This window comes from Hylaeus volcanicus, chromosome 7 (assembly GCF_026283585.1).
Source record: "Hylaeus volcanicus isolate JK05 chromosome 7, UHH_iyHylVolc1.0_haploid, whole genome shotgun sequence".
Lineage (NCBI taxonomy): Eukaryota > Metazoa > Arthropoda > Insecta > Hymenoptera > Colletidae > Hylaeus > Hylaeus volcanicus.
Genome location: NC_071982.1, coordinates 16636243 through 16652734, shown reverse-complemented (window position 1 = coordinate 16652734; position 16492 = coordinate 16636243). Strand labels below are relative to the sequence as shown.

Here is a 16492-nt window from a genome sequence, read left to right as displayed (position 1 = left end):
ATGTATTTCGAGAATTAAACCAAACGAAGGATGGAACGATTCCTTCAGGAGATTTACTGTACTTCGCAGCCTTCGAAAGACGCGTTTTGTGGACGAGTAATTCTGACGATAAAATTTCTATATTGCTCAAGATACGGAGGATAATATCTTATTATCGATACAGTGCATAGAGGAAAACACGAGTAATCGAACAAGAAATATACTTCGCGAAGAATTCTAATTGAAAGTCATGCAAAATATTATGGATTAGACAGTTAAAGCAATCCTTCTTCAGTTGAAGGAAATTTCCACAGTTTCATCCGCGCTTTTCACCTGGAAATTCAATTTGTCTCCTAAGTACTAATAAATGCGTCCATTCCGGTCGGGGATTTACGACGCAATAAAACGTTGTTTGCTTTGTTCGCTTCGTTCCGAGACGGAGCATCTGCATCGGAAAGGATTTGCGTTTCAGTTTTGCAGCGATTCATCCGAGACGCGTCGAGTTTCCCGCGTGAACGAAAAACCTGATCGAGTGGAGCGCGCACGCCGACGGAAGAGGAAGCACATTGTTTGCACTTGGTAAGTGAAATCCAATGGCTGTCTTGGCGAAATAAAGTAAAACCGCCCACGCTGTAAGTGAATTGAATCGGATGCACGAACCGTTAACACCAGTTCCACCACGGTTCGATTTGAGAAATTAGATTTATCGCTTCGAGGATCGACGAACGAGAAGATTCCCTTTCGTTAAGTAAATTCCACGTACGGCCTTGCAGGACGTTCGAGCGTAAACGTAACGCTCCGTGGGTGGGATTTTATGGTAATGCATCTTACGAGGCGCACACACACATTGAGGAATTGTCGTTTCGTAAAAGTCTAACTGCGGAAACGTGACGCAAGTGTCTGAGGACCTTCAAAATCTCCTGCATACCAAGGGCAACATGGTACGCTGTAACGAAAATGGAGACACAACATGAGTTTACGGAATTTCAAAGTATCGCGCAACGTTGTGCGTCACAGTTTTGGAGGCGGAACATAACAACAGGAAACTGTGGGCTCTCGTCGTGCAGTGTTTTACAAACTCTCAAAGGCTAAACTTGGCTGGAATAGTTCATAAATAGCGCCCGATTAACACATGTACGATGGAAAGTGTTCGTTCTCTGTTCATTTAGCATTCATTTACCTACTAGTTCATTTTACTTCCTCTTCCTTTTCACTCCTCGTTTATTTCCATTTTATTTCCTTTTTATTAATACCTTTGTTTCGTTTTTATTTCCCATTTCCAAGCACTCAGTGAATCAAAAACAATCAAGTCTTCAGCATACGAGCATGCAGTAACTCGACTAAAAGCATCAGCAAGCTAACCCCCTGGCACATGAAGAGTATTTCAAATATGGGACGAAGATGCTTCATAGTCAGAATTTCGTCAGTGGCTTGACTCAAAGCTATCTGCTTGTCCTCCTCCAGTATAGTCACGTTCTCCAGTTTATGTATCATGCCTATCTCTCGGTAACGCGTAACGAGCTGCCTAAGCGGCCTTCGATAGACGTACCCTCTTCTGGTGAAGAGGAATACGGGAAATCTCAACACAGGATTTGCCAATGCGTACATGCGTAGACTTCGGTTGCCCCTGTAGTCCCAGTTGATCCTGTGCACTGTGAAGTGTTGTAACACTGCGATGCCATCTTCTGCGAGGATGCTGTCCAGGGCTTCTTCTGCTCCTATCACTTTGTACCTAGTCCAGAGATGGAATATTGGTATGGAGTTTTTGTAAGAGAAGAAAGTAAGAGAAAAATTCACATTAATTTTCTATATATTTCGTAACTTATTTTCTCTTAATCTCCATCCCACTTTTCTCGCAAACCAAAAACCTCTTTTGCTTTTGATTCAACGTTTCTCGGCCCACCCGGTACCCACCGCCATCGCCGCGGTCGTAAAAGCGTCTGGAAGCGTCACGCTCAACAATTTCAGAGCGTGTTTATAGCGCGATTCGGATACTCCATAAACTAAGTGAGAAGATCGCGACTTAGGTCTCGTAAACTTTCCAACAGATCCAAGAAACCCGAGGATTCGGCCAAAAGTTGATCGCAACAGTGACATTACCTCTCCTGCAGCTCATTTATGGAGCGATCCGAGGAATTGTTGAAATAAGCGAGAACAACAGCAGGACCGCCGAGACGTTGTCCAGTCTCACGTACTTGTCTGACGTCCTTCAGCAGATCCTCGGTCTCGACTTCGGCCACGGAGCTGGTGAACGTGCTGTTGTAAGTGGCGCTTAGGTAAAAGGAGAACACGATCCAGAGAAGGAGCACCAATCTCAGGCCGAAGTTTCTCGGAAACTCGACACCCTGTGACAGCATTATCGAGAAAACGTACTCGAATTTCACCCGTTCCTTGATCAGCCCCATGTTGGTCAGTTTTCGCAACGCTGCCAACAGTAAAATGTAAAAAATGAGGATCAGGACCACGCACAGCCAGACTAGATAATGAAAGGGCATCAACATCTTCAGAACGTCGTTCTGGATGGTCCTGAAATGGACCAGGCCAGCGAACACCATGTCACGGTACATGTACCAGCAGATGATCTCCATGTTATCGAAAATACGAAGATCCTCCGGTCTAGGACCAACTATCACGTCCAAGTCGCGGTTGATGAGCTTGGTGATCGCGTCCGGCCAGCTCATGCTGTTTCCAGCGCTCGAGTCCACGGTGATGTTGTAGTAATCCCCGAAGTGCTCCACCAGCAATCCGCCGACCGCTTGCAGAGACTCGTTTCCTGGTGGAAAAACGGAAAATCGTGAGTGGGAGTTCAGAAAAATCCGGGGAAGGTTACCTAGGAACGTTTCATCTTTTACGGGGGAATTCCCACCGCGAGTGAGCGTAATTGTCCGTGATAGAGCGAGGTTAACGTAGCTTCGAAGCAATTAAGGTAATGCAAGTTTCGAATCAATTTGTTTGGATTGTTTCACGCTAGGTGTTTCGTGTATCTGTAATTGTCGAGAGAAAACCCGAGGAAAATTCAAGAAAATTTTTTATCTTAAAGGGTTATTTAAATTTATTAGTAGAAGTGCAATGATAAAGAATCATTAGATTGAATATTATGATCGAACATTGCTCTTTTATTAGTAATTTTAAATTAATGATTATTGTACGCACATAAGTTTCTGTGCATCAATGTGTATACTATAATATTTAATATTTTTCATCGATTGTAATTACAGATATCAACAAGAACAAATGAGTAATGAAGGTGTTGGATCATTTATCTACGTTCTCCGTTGACCTTTAAATATTGACAAAAATCAATGACACAGTAGGGTTAATGAAGAATTTAAGTCGAACAGATTAGATTATAAACTTGACGATCGTTAATCTTCCAGCGTTAGAAATTAGTCTCCTTTGTCAAGGCACCATCGATCGATGATAAGGTGTAATTTTGCGATAAGTATAGTCGTTGATGTGTATTCCCCGTGGTCTGACATTGAAAGATGTCTGGCAAAGTACTCGTTTGCTCAGAAATTCTAAACGTGGTTGCGTTATATTCTCTCTGAATAACATGCGAACGGTGATTTTAATTAAACTTCCAAACGAATCATTTTAAATTGAACCATACTCTTTTTCTTTTAATCCAGTCAGCTACTGGACCACGAGTTACTAGGTTTGACCATAAGTGGCTGTTACTACTTACGATTTCCCTATGTTCTCTCTACTATTACTCTGAACATAGTTAACGTAATGAACGCAATTTTTATGATTACTTTCTTTTGAAACGAAAATATAAGGACAATTTCTATTCTGATATTAAATATAAATATTTAACGTAATTAAATAACTAGTAACAATAGATGTCACAAGTAAATTAACTTCGTTCGTTCTACTATTTTCACTGAATATAAACGACCATTTTTCTCTGACACAATCGATTCAATTCTGCGACGGAATTATTGTGACACATATTCTGTCCCGACGTTGAATGTAAATATTCAACAATCGCTCATCCCATCACTGAGATATCAATCAACGCATTAATTCCTGGGAACGACAGGATTGTTAAGTCATGACGATACATATTCGATAGGTGTCCCATTCCAGAAAATAATTGATGCTCGTCCCCCTGGCTCCCCGTTTCCCAGTGATAAATTACCCGAACGTGCGAGCTCCACTTTCGGTATTGCTCGCGACATAGCGTTTTCTTTCATTGCCAAGGCAGCGGCCTTGCAACGATCATTTCTCAACCACGCGTCGCGTGTCCAGAGTTGTAAGCGCGGGGTAAAATACGCAACGGAAACAAATAAACCTTTAAATATTTGCACAGAGTGGAAACAAGGAGTCCTTGGACCGTGACGGCTGCGCAATAATATTGATCAGCGTTTAACGCTTCAAAAATTAAGCCCGCATTAGTTTTCGTCCATCTGATTCGTTTAATTACTTGTCGCGGCGCTATCCACTGGTGATGTTTGCGTCAGCGTGGCTGATTAATGATCCCGCGATTAAAATTAAGAGTGGCGTTAATTTGATCGATTCGTTCCGAAATTAGGAATTTAATCAGCGTGCGCATGGCGATATTGTTTTGCTTCAAAAGGATACTAATAAATATTTGGATGTATTGTTTAGCAGGTTTTCAGAGGGTGAGAAATAAAATAGTGACATTGGTAATTGTTTTGATTTGGGCATTTTTTGCGTGTGTTAAATATTAATTCTATCCTTGTCTCCAAAATTCTTGTTAATTTCAAGAACACGTGCTTGAGACAGATCAATTGACAAATGAAAGGGTTACAAAAATAAAATTGACATTTCGTGCAAGGCTGGTTAATAAAGCTGACGCAACGGACCTTGCGATAAACCTAACCAGATTTTCACCGGCTCTGGCTCTAGAATACTAAGGTCGAAATTTCAGCAGCGAGCTGAAGATCTTATCAACGGGTAATCTGGTTGCGAATATATGAACTGGAGAAATTTGTCGCAACTTTCGGAGCCAGAGGTGGAATACCAAAAACGTGCTGGTATTTCATTATTCAAATGAATGCATAAAAAAAGAATATACAAAAGTGGGAATGAAATATAAATGAAACTATCCCATCAATTTTATATAAGAATATTATGAAAAATTAACATCTATAGAGGTAACTATTTGCATTCAACAGAATTATGTTATGTATTAATTATTAATTTATTTATATCGGAGTCATTATAGTGTTCCCTTGAAACAATTTTTAAAATATGAAAGTGATGACTTAACCCCCCTTCCCCCTATTTTAGCATAGACTTTGAGATACTGCAGTTTCTCTAATATTCCTGGAATGGTTTACTCACGTATCAATTTGAGTGTGTCCTCCTTGCGCCAGAATCTGACAGTTGCGTCCGCTACTATTCCATACTTCACCGTGCATCCTTCACGTACGCAGTAGCGACGGGAATCCGTGGCGTACGTTGGAATTCGATCCACGTTGCTCGTAAACGCTGTACACGATCCCACAGATCGCACCGTAATCTCCTGTCCCGTCGTATTCGCACGAATGACAGTACCGACGCCCGTGTCGTTGAACGCCAGAAAAGCCACGTCTCGATAGCCAGCATTACGTAAATCTCGTGCGAATGAACGAACCTGATCCCCGTTGGCCTTAGTCACGAACAGGTACTGCAACGTGCGTAAACTGGGCTCCCCTGGCAATAGGATTCCCCTCGAACCTGAAAATAGTCGTGCAAACACTATTACACTTAAACAAATTATCTAAATCAATTATTTTTCCATTGATCCGTTGGAACAGTAATTTAATCATACTCTTTATGTGTAAACTGTTACCAAAAGTATGCAAACTTGTGTAAGGTTGTTCCTTGTTCAAATATAAAGGACTTTTTAATCTCTTTCTATATGAAGAATTGATCCCAAGCAAAATATCATTGCTAGTAGTGCAATATCTATAAAATATTCGAATAGTTCCAGTCCTACCTGGAAACTCGTCGTGCTCGATCACGATGTAGCTCGGTATTCGTTCGTTTCTAATCATGGCAGTTCGATCACCAATGGTGATCGCAGCATTCTTCGCGCAGGCTCTCACCATAGCATTCTCCAGATCGCCATACTGGTAATAGATCACGTCGACTCGTCTCTCAGGATTGAATAAACGCTTAGCCGTTTGGTTCGCACAGGAAACGATGGTTTCTATGTGGTTGACATTTTCATGGTGGAAAAATTGGTACTTCCCTTGAACTGTTGAGACTATGCACGTTGGCAGAGAAAGATATAAGAACGTGGCGAGCATCGCGCGGATATTTCTTACTTTGAAAGATGTTTGCTGGAATAATAACTCGAGAATGAGGAGCTGAGAGTGAACGTGCCAATATATACGCGTGCAGATTTTATCTAAAGCCGTGAAAATGGATGTACCGTTCCTAGAACGCATCGATTACCGATCCGGCACAGATTGTTGCGAAATTTCCCTTGACTGGGGCTTTATGTTTCAATTTGACGCGAAACGTTCCACCGTTTTGCTACGCCAAGGGCAAAAAATTGCTCGTGTTGGCTTGAAATGTGCATCTGAAAATTGGATAGCGGTAAAAGCGATTGTCAAATCGGTTGTCGAAGCACCCGTGAAATTCTTGCTTGCTAAATAATTCCCCAAGGATATTTACAGTGGAATCAATACGAGAGATTCCAAGAATAACTTAATTATTATTTCTCTTGCTGCTGCTAAAAGATTCCCAGGGTATTTCAGGATTATACCTAGATAACAAATATTTAATATTACAGTAAATAGTTTACATTGCCTAATGTTTCCACTATTATTTAGTATAGAGTGACTCTGAATCCTGGTCAGATGTGTTCAGAGGCAACAAGAAAATTATTGTTCAATATTATTCAAAATTTTGTTGAATATCTACATCCACCTGGACAAAACGCATCGCGTGTAGACGTGCAATTGCGTGGGAACAGCGAAATTGTCGCACGTGTCGACGCACGTGAGTCAACCGCATAGGTATCGTGGCGACTCCGTTTAAAATGGGAATCGTCCGTGACCCCAGCTGGTGCAGGATATCTGCACGAGCTCGGGTGCAAGTGCAGGGTCAAGTGCAGCCGGCAGCTCGCCAAAGCTTTCTCTAGTCCGTCGAATTCTTTGTTGTTCGCTCGAAACTAAGATCACCCCGACGGAGCATGATCGTGATTCGACAAAGACGTTGGTCAAACTCGATTTCTCGACGAAACTATCCAACAACAGTCACCGGGGGTAGCGATGGGTCCGAGACGTTTCTGAATCGCAAAATAAAATTTGGTCAACTGGATGTTAAAAGTGAAGTAAACATTGGAATAAATGATTGATATTTGGTTAAGTTCATTGCACTGGCCTAATTTGAAGTTATTATTTATTAATTTATTGAGTAATGTATTAATGTATTAATAGTATTCAAATATAAATGTAAATTTTGAGAATACTTCTTCTTTTGAGAATATAAATAAATATTTGTATTCACCTCATTATATTCTTTTAAATATAAACGAAAATATTCTCTAAAGAAAAATTTTCAACTCTTCGCTGTATCCAATTCATCCAACTAAAGAAATGGTTCTTTGGATTAGTCCCATCGCTACCGACGAGTAAGCGCAAAGTGATTTATCGTCCCGTCGATCGGCACGCCAAGAATTCGTATTCCCTCTCGTGTTCCCAGAGACCGGAAGTCTGGGATCCAGACACACGAGAAGTTGGCGTGCGAAATACCCAAGCACGTCGAAGAGTCTCGATCCCCTAGCTTGGCCAAGAGTTAGAGGGAAGCCTTTCCATCGGTTGCAAGTTTGAGAAGCACGTTTCTCTGTCTCCGAGTGGTGTATTGATCCGCGGCAGCTCCATCGGGTGAAAAAGTTCGCCGAGTGTTTTAAAATTCTTCTCGACCCTTTTCGCGCGAACGGTGCGATATCTCGAGCGGTTCGAGATGCTTCTAGGCGAGAGGCAAGCTCGCAATTAAGCGGGAAGAGGGTGTGCGCGGGTTAATCGACTTTAAGGGCGCCACTGAGGTTCGAACAATTTCCGGGGCGGTTGAGGCTTCGTGGCAGTGTAGGTTACGGTTTACTTTGGGATATTAACCCCCTTCGTGCTCGCTGTTGCGGATTCAATGCCAGTTTCGGACAGGTTATATTGTTCTGGGAATATTTTTTGAAACAAGTGTTCCGTGCGAGTCGAGTGAAGCAGGTGTTTCAATTATTTATGATACGTAATTCTGAAAGTCATGTATTTTTAATTATTAATAAAATTGAATCTTGTTCCAAGTCCTTTTAAAAAAAATATTGGCCATTTATACGCAAAACGTATTTTGCATACCTAAGTTAAATTGCACACGCACGAGAGTACTGAATGTTTTGTGCATGTTTACCTTGTATGTTCCTCGAATTGAATTTTTTAATTCGAATGACAGTATTACAATTAAAACTGCACCGGAAGTGTTTCAAAAAGAACAACTTACCTGGAATTTAATATTCATTTAGGCGCATTTGCAAACATTGCTTGTCACACTGAAGAAATTGCGCGTCTGCCCTCGACCGATTCTGTGGAAACGTTTACGAGATATATGCAATTGAAACGCGCCCCTATTTCATTCCTTGAAAATATAATTCGTAGAAAATACAATATAAAGTTATATAGATGGACCCACGATGATCAAAGGCTTCTTTTCAACGTTCATATTACGCTGTCTAGTGAATTATAAACTATGAAATTTCTTTTCTGTTAATACATTGAGAATTGTAAAAATTTTTTGTTTCTTATATAATTATTCATTATTTATTAAATTAAATAAAATGTTTCGATAGTATTCTATACGGTACATATTATCGTACATACTTCCGATATCTATTGCATACATGAATAATTTAGGAACATGAATATTATACAAGTTCCGTGAATATTTTAAATACATAAACACCCGCAGTCTAGCTATCATTATGAGGTATCGACTGTGTGTTCAAGCTTCAGGCCAATGTACACCATCGGACTATTCATTATGCACGATAGACACTGGAGATGTGTTTAACAGTGGATGATGTAGGTCTATATGCAAATTAATTTTCATTGTTGACAATCGACCCTAGTGTCAAGTCTTTTCAAACCAGATTTTTTCTCTACGTATATGAAATATAAAAAAATGTAGAAAGGAATTCATTGGTGAACAATGAGATACTATGGATTTCTTCTATCTGGCGGAAAATTTTGCAGCAATTATTATACGTCCTCATTAATAAGTAGCGTCGTTGTGCAATCAGTCTCCGAAGAAAAGTTTCTAATATAATTCCACGGGTGTACACAGTCGCTGGTGATACTGTTCTGCAACTTTATAATTGGTATGCATGTTTGAGATGCCATGTACGATTAAAGGATTAATTACAAGTTGGTTCGCCACCTACAACCTCGACTGCAATTGTTCCTAGGAGCAATCACTTCCAAGCAAATGAGAATTCCCTAAAATAAAATAAAATTTCCATACGAACCACTTTTTGGAGCAACTTCATAATCTTATTACTAGAAAACAATGATTATGTTGACGAGAAACGACATCTGCTTTGCATGCATCTGCTTATAAGTGCATCTTCCTCGTTTGCATATCAAATTTACATCCGCATGAACATCCACGGATTCTAAGATTTATTACAAACACAGAATGTTTCAATTTTAATAACTACTCTGCACCCTTCCTTTTTTTTTTCTTTCTTTCATCCAACTAACGATTTTTCATTACCCGTACCTCTTTCATTTATAAAATGGCTGTTCCGCACAATGTTTGAAACGACCATAACCATCACTCGTGTGCGCCTAACACAAACGAAACGAAATGAAATTTAGATGGGCGCCATATTCGCCAGCGGCGTGACAATGTGCACGTTTTTGCGCGCATTGAAACGCGACAAACGGTGGCTTGAAAATGGAATCCCATTAAGCACGGCGTCCTCTTTAGGGGGTGGGAGATGGAGCAAGGGATAATTAATGCATATTGGTCCAAAGCACACTTCGCCACACTCGCGTGGACCGATCGATAATCGAAGCAAACGGGGCGATAGTGACCGCGGCCTTCTGGGAAATCTGAAAAACACCGACGGATGAAGCTTATTCGCCGACGGGTTCAAGGACGCCGACGCAGACGCCGGGCGTCACTCTGTCTCCACGCGGAGCGCCGTTTCGCGCTTCTTCACCGGTTATAAGTGGCGATGCACTGTACTACAGCCAACAGCTCGCAACTGCAACGCGAGTTAGAACTGGGAATTGTTTTAGACTAATTTCAAATAAAGAAAGTAAAAAAAAGATATTTTCGTTTACAATGGTAGCAGGCATTGTGAAGAAGATACATTCTTATTTTTACGTCCCACTGATGGGAGTAGTCAGTGACCTTGAGAAGCCAATTAATCTCGCGTCGACTCACCAGACCATTTCTGAAGGGACACGCGCAATTTCCGTGTACGTCACATCGGTGATCGTTCACGTGTAGCAGACGGAGGCAATATAGTGACTTTCTCGAGACATGCTTAAGTGGAATAAAAGTCTACCACTGGTAAACACATTCCTGTCGACACGCAGAACGCAAAGTTCACCTTGTTTATCTGATTCTCCCTTTTACTTAATTCATCCGCAAATAAAAATTTGAACGAAATTCGTTATACTCTTTAAAAATGATAAATTAAATTCTTTCTCGAACCTTTATACGCTCGTAAAATAATTGTATAGAATTAGATTAGTAGTATCGATCTCTAGAAAAATATTCTTCCACTTCCCTTTGTCTAGTTTATCCACGAAAAAAATCCCCGTGTTATCCCATTTTATTTTTGAAAAGTGATACAGTAAATAACGCATTACTGATCCCTAGCGAAAATTCTTACACCTCCCTTTTGTCTAGTTTGTCCGCGAATAAAAATTCTCATGAATTCAATTTTATTTTTGAAAAATGTTTAATTGAATTAGTCCTCGCACGTGCGCGAATTCATTGATACAGTAAACAATAAATTGCTGATCCACGGATGAAACGCTGTCACCGATGATTGCGCGATTTAACGAACGATTAACACCGGCGCGATTTATTTTCACGCCACGGCGAGCGTTGCACGGAAAATCCGCTGGATTCGCGCGCATAATTACGGATCTGAATACACAGGACGCGAACTGGTCCGAGCCGTGATCCCGTTTCGTCGAAGTTATTTAATCTACGGGATAAATGTACGCGACGGCGATCAATTGTCCGCCGTGATTTTCAGACAGGACGTCTGTTTGAAACAGTTAAAGTGTAGCATACAATATATGGTCTATATATTATGCTACATAAATTACGATGTCACTGATGATGCATGGGTTTCGATCGTTCGATAAATGTTACTTTGTTTACCAATTGGAGTTAAAGATACATACGCAGCGAAAATTTTATTTTATTTCAGGAAGACATTCAAAATGTTTCAGGTAGAAAAATAGTTTTATTTTGAACTCCAATTTTATTTACGATGAAGATAATTTTGAAGGTTTTGTTAATGAATTCTATACTTGGCACTGATGGGCTTTCGTTTGAAATATTTTATTTTTTCAATTATCAGAAGCAGTTTGAATAATTGATCTCTACAAAAACAGGAGTATCGCTGAATTTAGATTCAGGCGAATCACACTATGTCCCATAAATTATTCAAATTTCAAACAGCCACGGAAATCCCTGCGTCCTAGCATTTGCATGAAGATCAAACTTCCATCTTTATACCTGCACTTCCGGGATGTCACCCCTCGAAAAATATCCTATTCCCCGACATGTCGTTCTCATACATGGACTGTAATGATACCGATACAACTCCGCGGGGCTATGGACCAGCGGATACCGCTGTAAAAGGCGGAATGTAACGACATCGGGGGGTTGTACAAACCACAGATAAGAGTACGCCATCCCCTGCGCCAAGGGCAATTTCGTACCGCGTCAGACAAAAATGAAATGGACTCTGGGTATCATTTTTATCGTTACGTTCGTGGTCTGACCGTGCCGAATATAAACCGAGTGGAGCAGACTGGGGTTTGGTGAAACACGATGCAGACGACACATGCAGATAGTAATCTTGATACTTTCAACTACAGTTAACTACTATTAATATTCATTCAATCCCCAACAACCTATTAATTACTATACCTTAATAAATAATAATTTCACCTGGGAGCAAAAGAGTTCTAATAACGATTAGGACTCCTACCAGCCTAGACAGCAGCTGACAGAGTGGGAAATCGATGCTTCGCGTCACGATTAGGTTCAACGATCGCGGCAGGGTCCCTGGGCGCCCTCAAGGTGACGCGAATGCGGGTTGATGCTCGTCGAATCGCACGTGCACCGCGACTCGGCGTTACGTACGCTTTAAACTCTGCAGGAGACCGCTCATGAGGATCTGAGAACCTTGTTATGGAAAAAACATGACGTACATTCCAGTTTTTGCCCGCACTGCGTACATTAACGCTTGTAAAATTTCCATCTCGCCCTTCTGGCTCGAATTCAACTATATAGAACGCTGGAGATCCCGTCAAGCTGCCATTTTCTCTTCGTGGCGCAGCGTACTGGAAAGAAATTCGATTAAATATGAAAATCTTGTCTTGGGTTTGATCTTTACTCGTTCTGGTACATGTCAGGTATTTTTCAAAATCGATGAAATGCATGAGATGTCCTCAATTAAAAAATAAAGAAAAAAATATGAGACAAATTTGGATGGTTAAAACATTTCTTTGTACGATCACTCTTCAAAGTATTTTATTTATCGATTAAATTATTTTAATTATCGTGCAACTGTATTGCCTGCTTATTAAGACCAATAAACTTAGAAATTAATTTCCATCGTTATACTCTGGAAACCCTATTATGGCTTGATTAAAACGCTTCCGAGCGTAATTTCGGTTTTCTCCGGTGAATCAAATAATATTCTACGACATAATTCAGTAGAAATTATGAGAGTTATACCCAATGGAATATTATATACTTCTTCACAGAAAATATAGGTTGAATATTCACATCTGATTCACATGTAAGTATTCTTGTAATTTGCAATATTCTTTTTCAAAGAAATAACTGCCACGACAATATAAGAAACAAATACGTGCAGGGTATGTAATAGTGTTTAAGAATTCATAAATGTAGATGAAAATGCGGGATGTGGAGTGTTTTTTAGCACGTGAAAAAATGTAGAGTCCTGGGAGAAATGTGAACGTTGGAAGTCCATTAAATCCGCATGATACGTTAATGCTCGCGCGACGATGCGCAAGAGATTACTCCCCAACAAGTGGCGTAATTAAAAGTTCGCGTCGGGGCGACTGTTTTTCACCCTCATCACCTTTCTGTCAACACCCAGTTGTTCAGAATAACTGATGCGACTTGAAAGAGCATGCCATCGAATTAAGTAACTAATTCAAGCCCTTAAGATTGGATGACTGTCTGATTTTTTTTTAGAGCAAACTATAACGACAGTAAAGATTAAATGAAAGAGAAAGAATTGGTTAGAGAGCTATATAAAGCTGAGAAATGAAGTCAAGAAATATTGAGAAACATTGCCGTGATTCACAATGTCCAATCGTTTTCGCGCAATGATTGAATCGCCAATTTCCCAGCAGAGCATCAACGATGATTATTTGTCATTCATGAAACGCACGCGTAGAAATTCTTGCGTGTATCGTAGGTGTTTAGTGGCGCCGCGACGCTGATGACGTAGGCGTGCCAACATCGAAGCCAGCCACAATGCCATTCAACAAGCCGCAGCCTTAATAGAGTGTAGCGAGCAAACATTTTCCATGTTAGGTTATTCATCCTGCTCCAATCACGGACTAACCCTGAAAACAGTAGTTTACCTGTCGATAAAAACGATTCAAATATTTTTCATTTTACAAGTAACTTATCTTTGTCTCGATAATAAAAACAGAAATATCAATTTATGACTTTTATAATGGGTGAGAATTTTTCACAGCCATGGTGGACCTTTCAGTAAGAACGCAAGTTACTCTGCAATTGATTGTCCATTGTCTGGAGAATGAAAAATAGAAGTATCAATTCATAGATTTTATAATTGGAGAGAATTGTTCACTACCATGGTTGGCCTACCTCTCTGCGCCAGGAGGCGTGTGCACTTTTCATTTGTATTTTTATCGGAAAACTTTTATTATTTCTCCTTTGTTAGAGCACTCTGTCTCTTCTTTATTTATCTTCGAGTATATGTGGGTATGTTCTACGAGTTGGAAGCGAGTATTAACTTCATGTTAATGGGAACAATTAACATTCATAATGTTTGACAAAATTTGACTGTGCCAAGAACACAAGTATTGCAATAATCATATAAATCAAAAGAATAATCTGACAAGTAAGTACCAATACTTTCTTGGTCCTCCATTGCAAACATAAACAGTTCTGCAAACCACATCCCCATTTTAGCTTCTATGACTCTAGATACTTTCAAAGAACGTAAATTCCACAACTTTTATATCGAAAGTCAGTATTACAAAAGCACATAAAAATTGCAGAAAAATTCCATGAAAGGAAGCTTTATAGATACACCATTACCAGCTACGTCATCCCATTGGTGGATCCTTTTAGTATAATCCAGGGACAGATTAAACCAGCCTATCCACTCCAAAGGTTCCATCTTTTATTCTACGCTTTCACAAATTCTTTAACCTCTTGGTCGACGCTGTAACTTAGCATAGAATTCCCCTTTAACCGTCAGAGAACCTAAACGTCAGACAGAAATTTCATTACTCGATGTCGCTACAGTCCCTTTAGAGAGGGATGAAGCCAACCCGTGAATGAAAGTTCCCGACCAGCTACTTCGAGTTTCAGTCAAGAAAATGGAGCTTGACCGTACGAAGCGCTTAATTATTAACCGTTCAATTTTTCTCGCTTCCGCGGCGCGCAGAAACATGCCCAACAAAATTGAATTTCCGGCCGAGTCACCCTTCCCCCAACCCCCCTTGGTTACCTCCCAGAAGCGCCAGGGACTAGTCCCTAAAGTCGAATGTTAAATTCAGACTGGGCTTGCTCGTTGAAAATTTAAACAACGTGCGTTATTCAAACATTCTCCGTTTAATTGATTCACCTGTTAACAATTTCCACCACCCAGTTCATTGATCGATGAATGTTTCGAATGAATAACATATTCAGAACCGTAGTTGTCATTAATGTTTAATCGAACAGTGAATGGTACTGTATGTATCACAAATGTTTAATTACATCGGAGACTAGTTTCCAAGATATTGGACCACATAAGTTTTATCCCGCTAGATCGCTGAAATATCGCAATGTGCACCGTCTCGTGGCATTCTGAAGGGGTCAAGATTAAGTGAAACAGATCTGATTGATGAAATTCGATCAATTCGCGACGGTATTCGTCCGCGGGGGTTGCTCGTGGCATCGAGCAGGCGACCGTCTCCAGCTTCGAACTTAATTAATCCGCGGTTCACCCATCGATTCAGCTGGAATTCGACGAGGCATTCCCGTGCCCCTTGATCCACAATGTCCATCGCGTCGATTCAAATTTGTCACATGTCTCCGTGGCCCGCGATACTGCTCCGGGGGAGATTAATTCGACGTTCGAGGCATATTTCCCCAGGTGTATCGGATCGCGTTGCATGCCTTTTAGGGCGATCTACCCCTTGCTATTCCACATTTATTCCTCCTATCAGGCACCGTTCAGGGCTCCAGTCGATTCTACGTTTACTTCGCTTATTGATCTACGTCGAACGTAGATGTATAGTTAGATAGCAAAAGAAGGAGCATAAATATTGATATTGTGAATTTATTTCTTTGGTTTTTGCTACTAATAATTTTTCTTAATTCGTTTAATGTGAAAAGTGCAATTCTTAAATTCGAAAAAATTTCAATGTTTATTCAAGTTTTGTGTATTCCCTCGAGATGCGCGAAGAGGAAACGAACGTTTGCGTTCCGTTATCAGTCGCTTGAATCGCACCTGGAGTTCGATGGCTCGATTGTTATGCGGATAGCAAAACGATGACGAACCCTTCGTACGAAGACCCTTTAACGCTCGCATTGCTCGTATGGGGAGCAATTTGTTTGAAGTGCGAGCAAATTGCGCAGTAATATGTGTTCAGTCAGACCCACAAGCGTGCATCCGTTTACTATTGCGTGGAAACTCGGATGGAGATGCACGATGCTTAACCAAAACACTTAGTGTAATTAAATGTTCAGTATCATCTATTTACCTTATTTTTGAAATAATTTAATATGCCAATGAAATTTTCAAGTACATTTTTGTCTGAGTGTATTCTTAATTCATAGAAGTAATTGTATATTAATTGTATATACAAATAGCTTGTTGTATTTAATAAATGAAGATAGAAAATAGGAGGCATTCATAATAAATATTTTGACCTACATTAGGTCCTCTTCAACATGCTTTATGTTACATAACACTTCCTACTTATATTCTCTATTTATATAATTTGTTAATTCTTCCTAGAATGTTCAATTAAATTTTATTATTTGTGTACCAAGATCGAAAGCATTGCTGATTCATCTTATAAAGTGGGAT

General features: G+C 40.2%; 1 protein-coding gene across 1 annotated transcript; it reads right to left on the bottom strand.

Annotated features, from left to right (window-relative positions):
* Positions 1-1086: 1086 nt before the first annotated feature.
* LOC128879581 (uncharacterized) lies at positions 1087-6266 on the bottom strand. The gene is made up of 4 exons (XM_054128876.1): positions 5927-6266; positions 5290-5664; positions 2080-2752; positions 1087-1711 (listed from the first exon to the last, which is right to left on the bottom strand). The coding sequence occupies exons 1-4, from the start codon at positions 6237-6239 to the stop codon at positions 1285-1287; spliced, it is 1788 nt and encodes a 595-aa protein (XP_053984851.1). The 5' UTR covers positions 6240-6266; the 3' UTR covers positions 1087-1284.
* Between the last annotated feature and the right edge of the window lie 10226 nt (positions 6267-16492).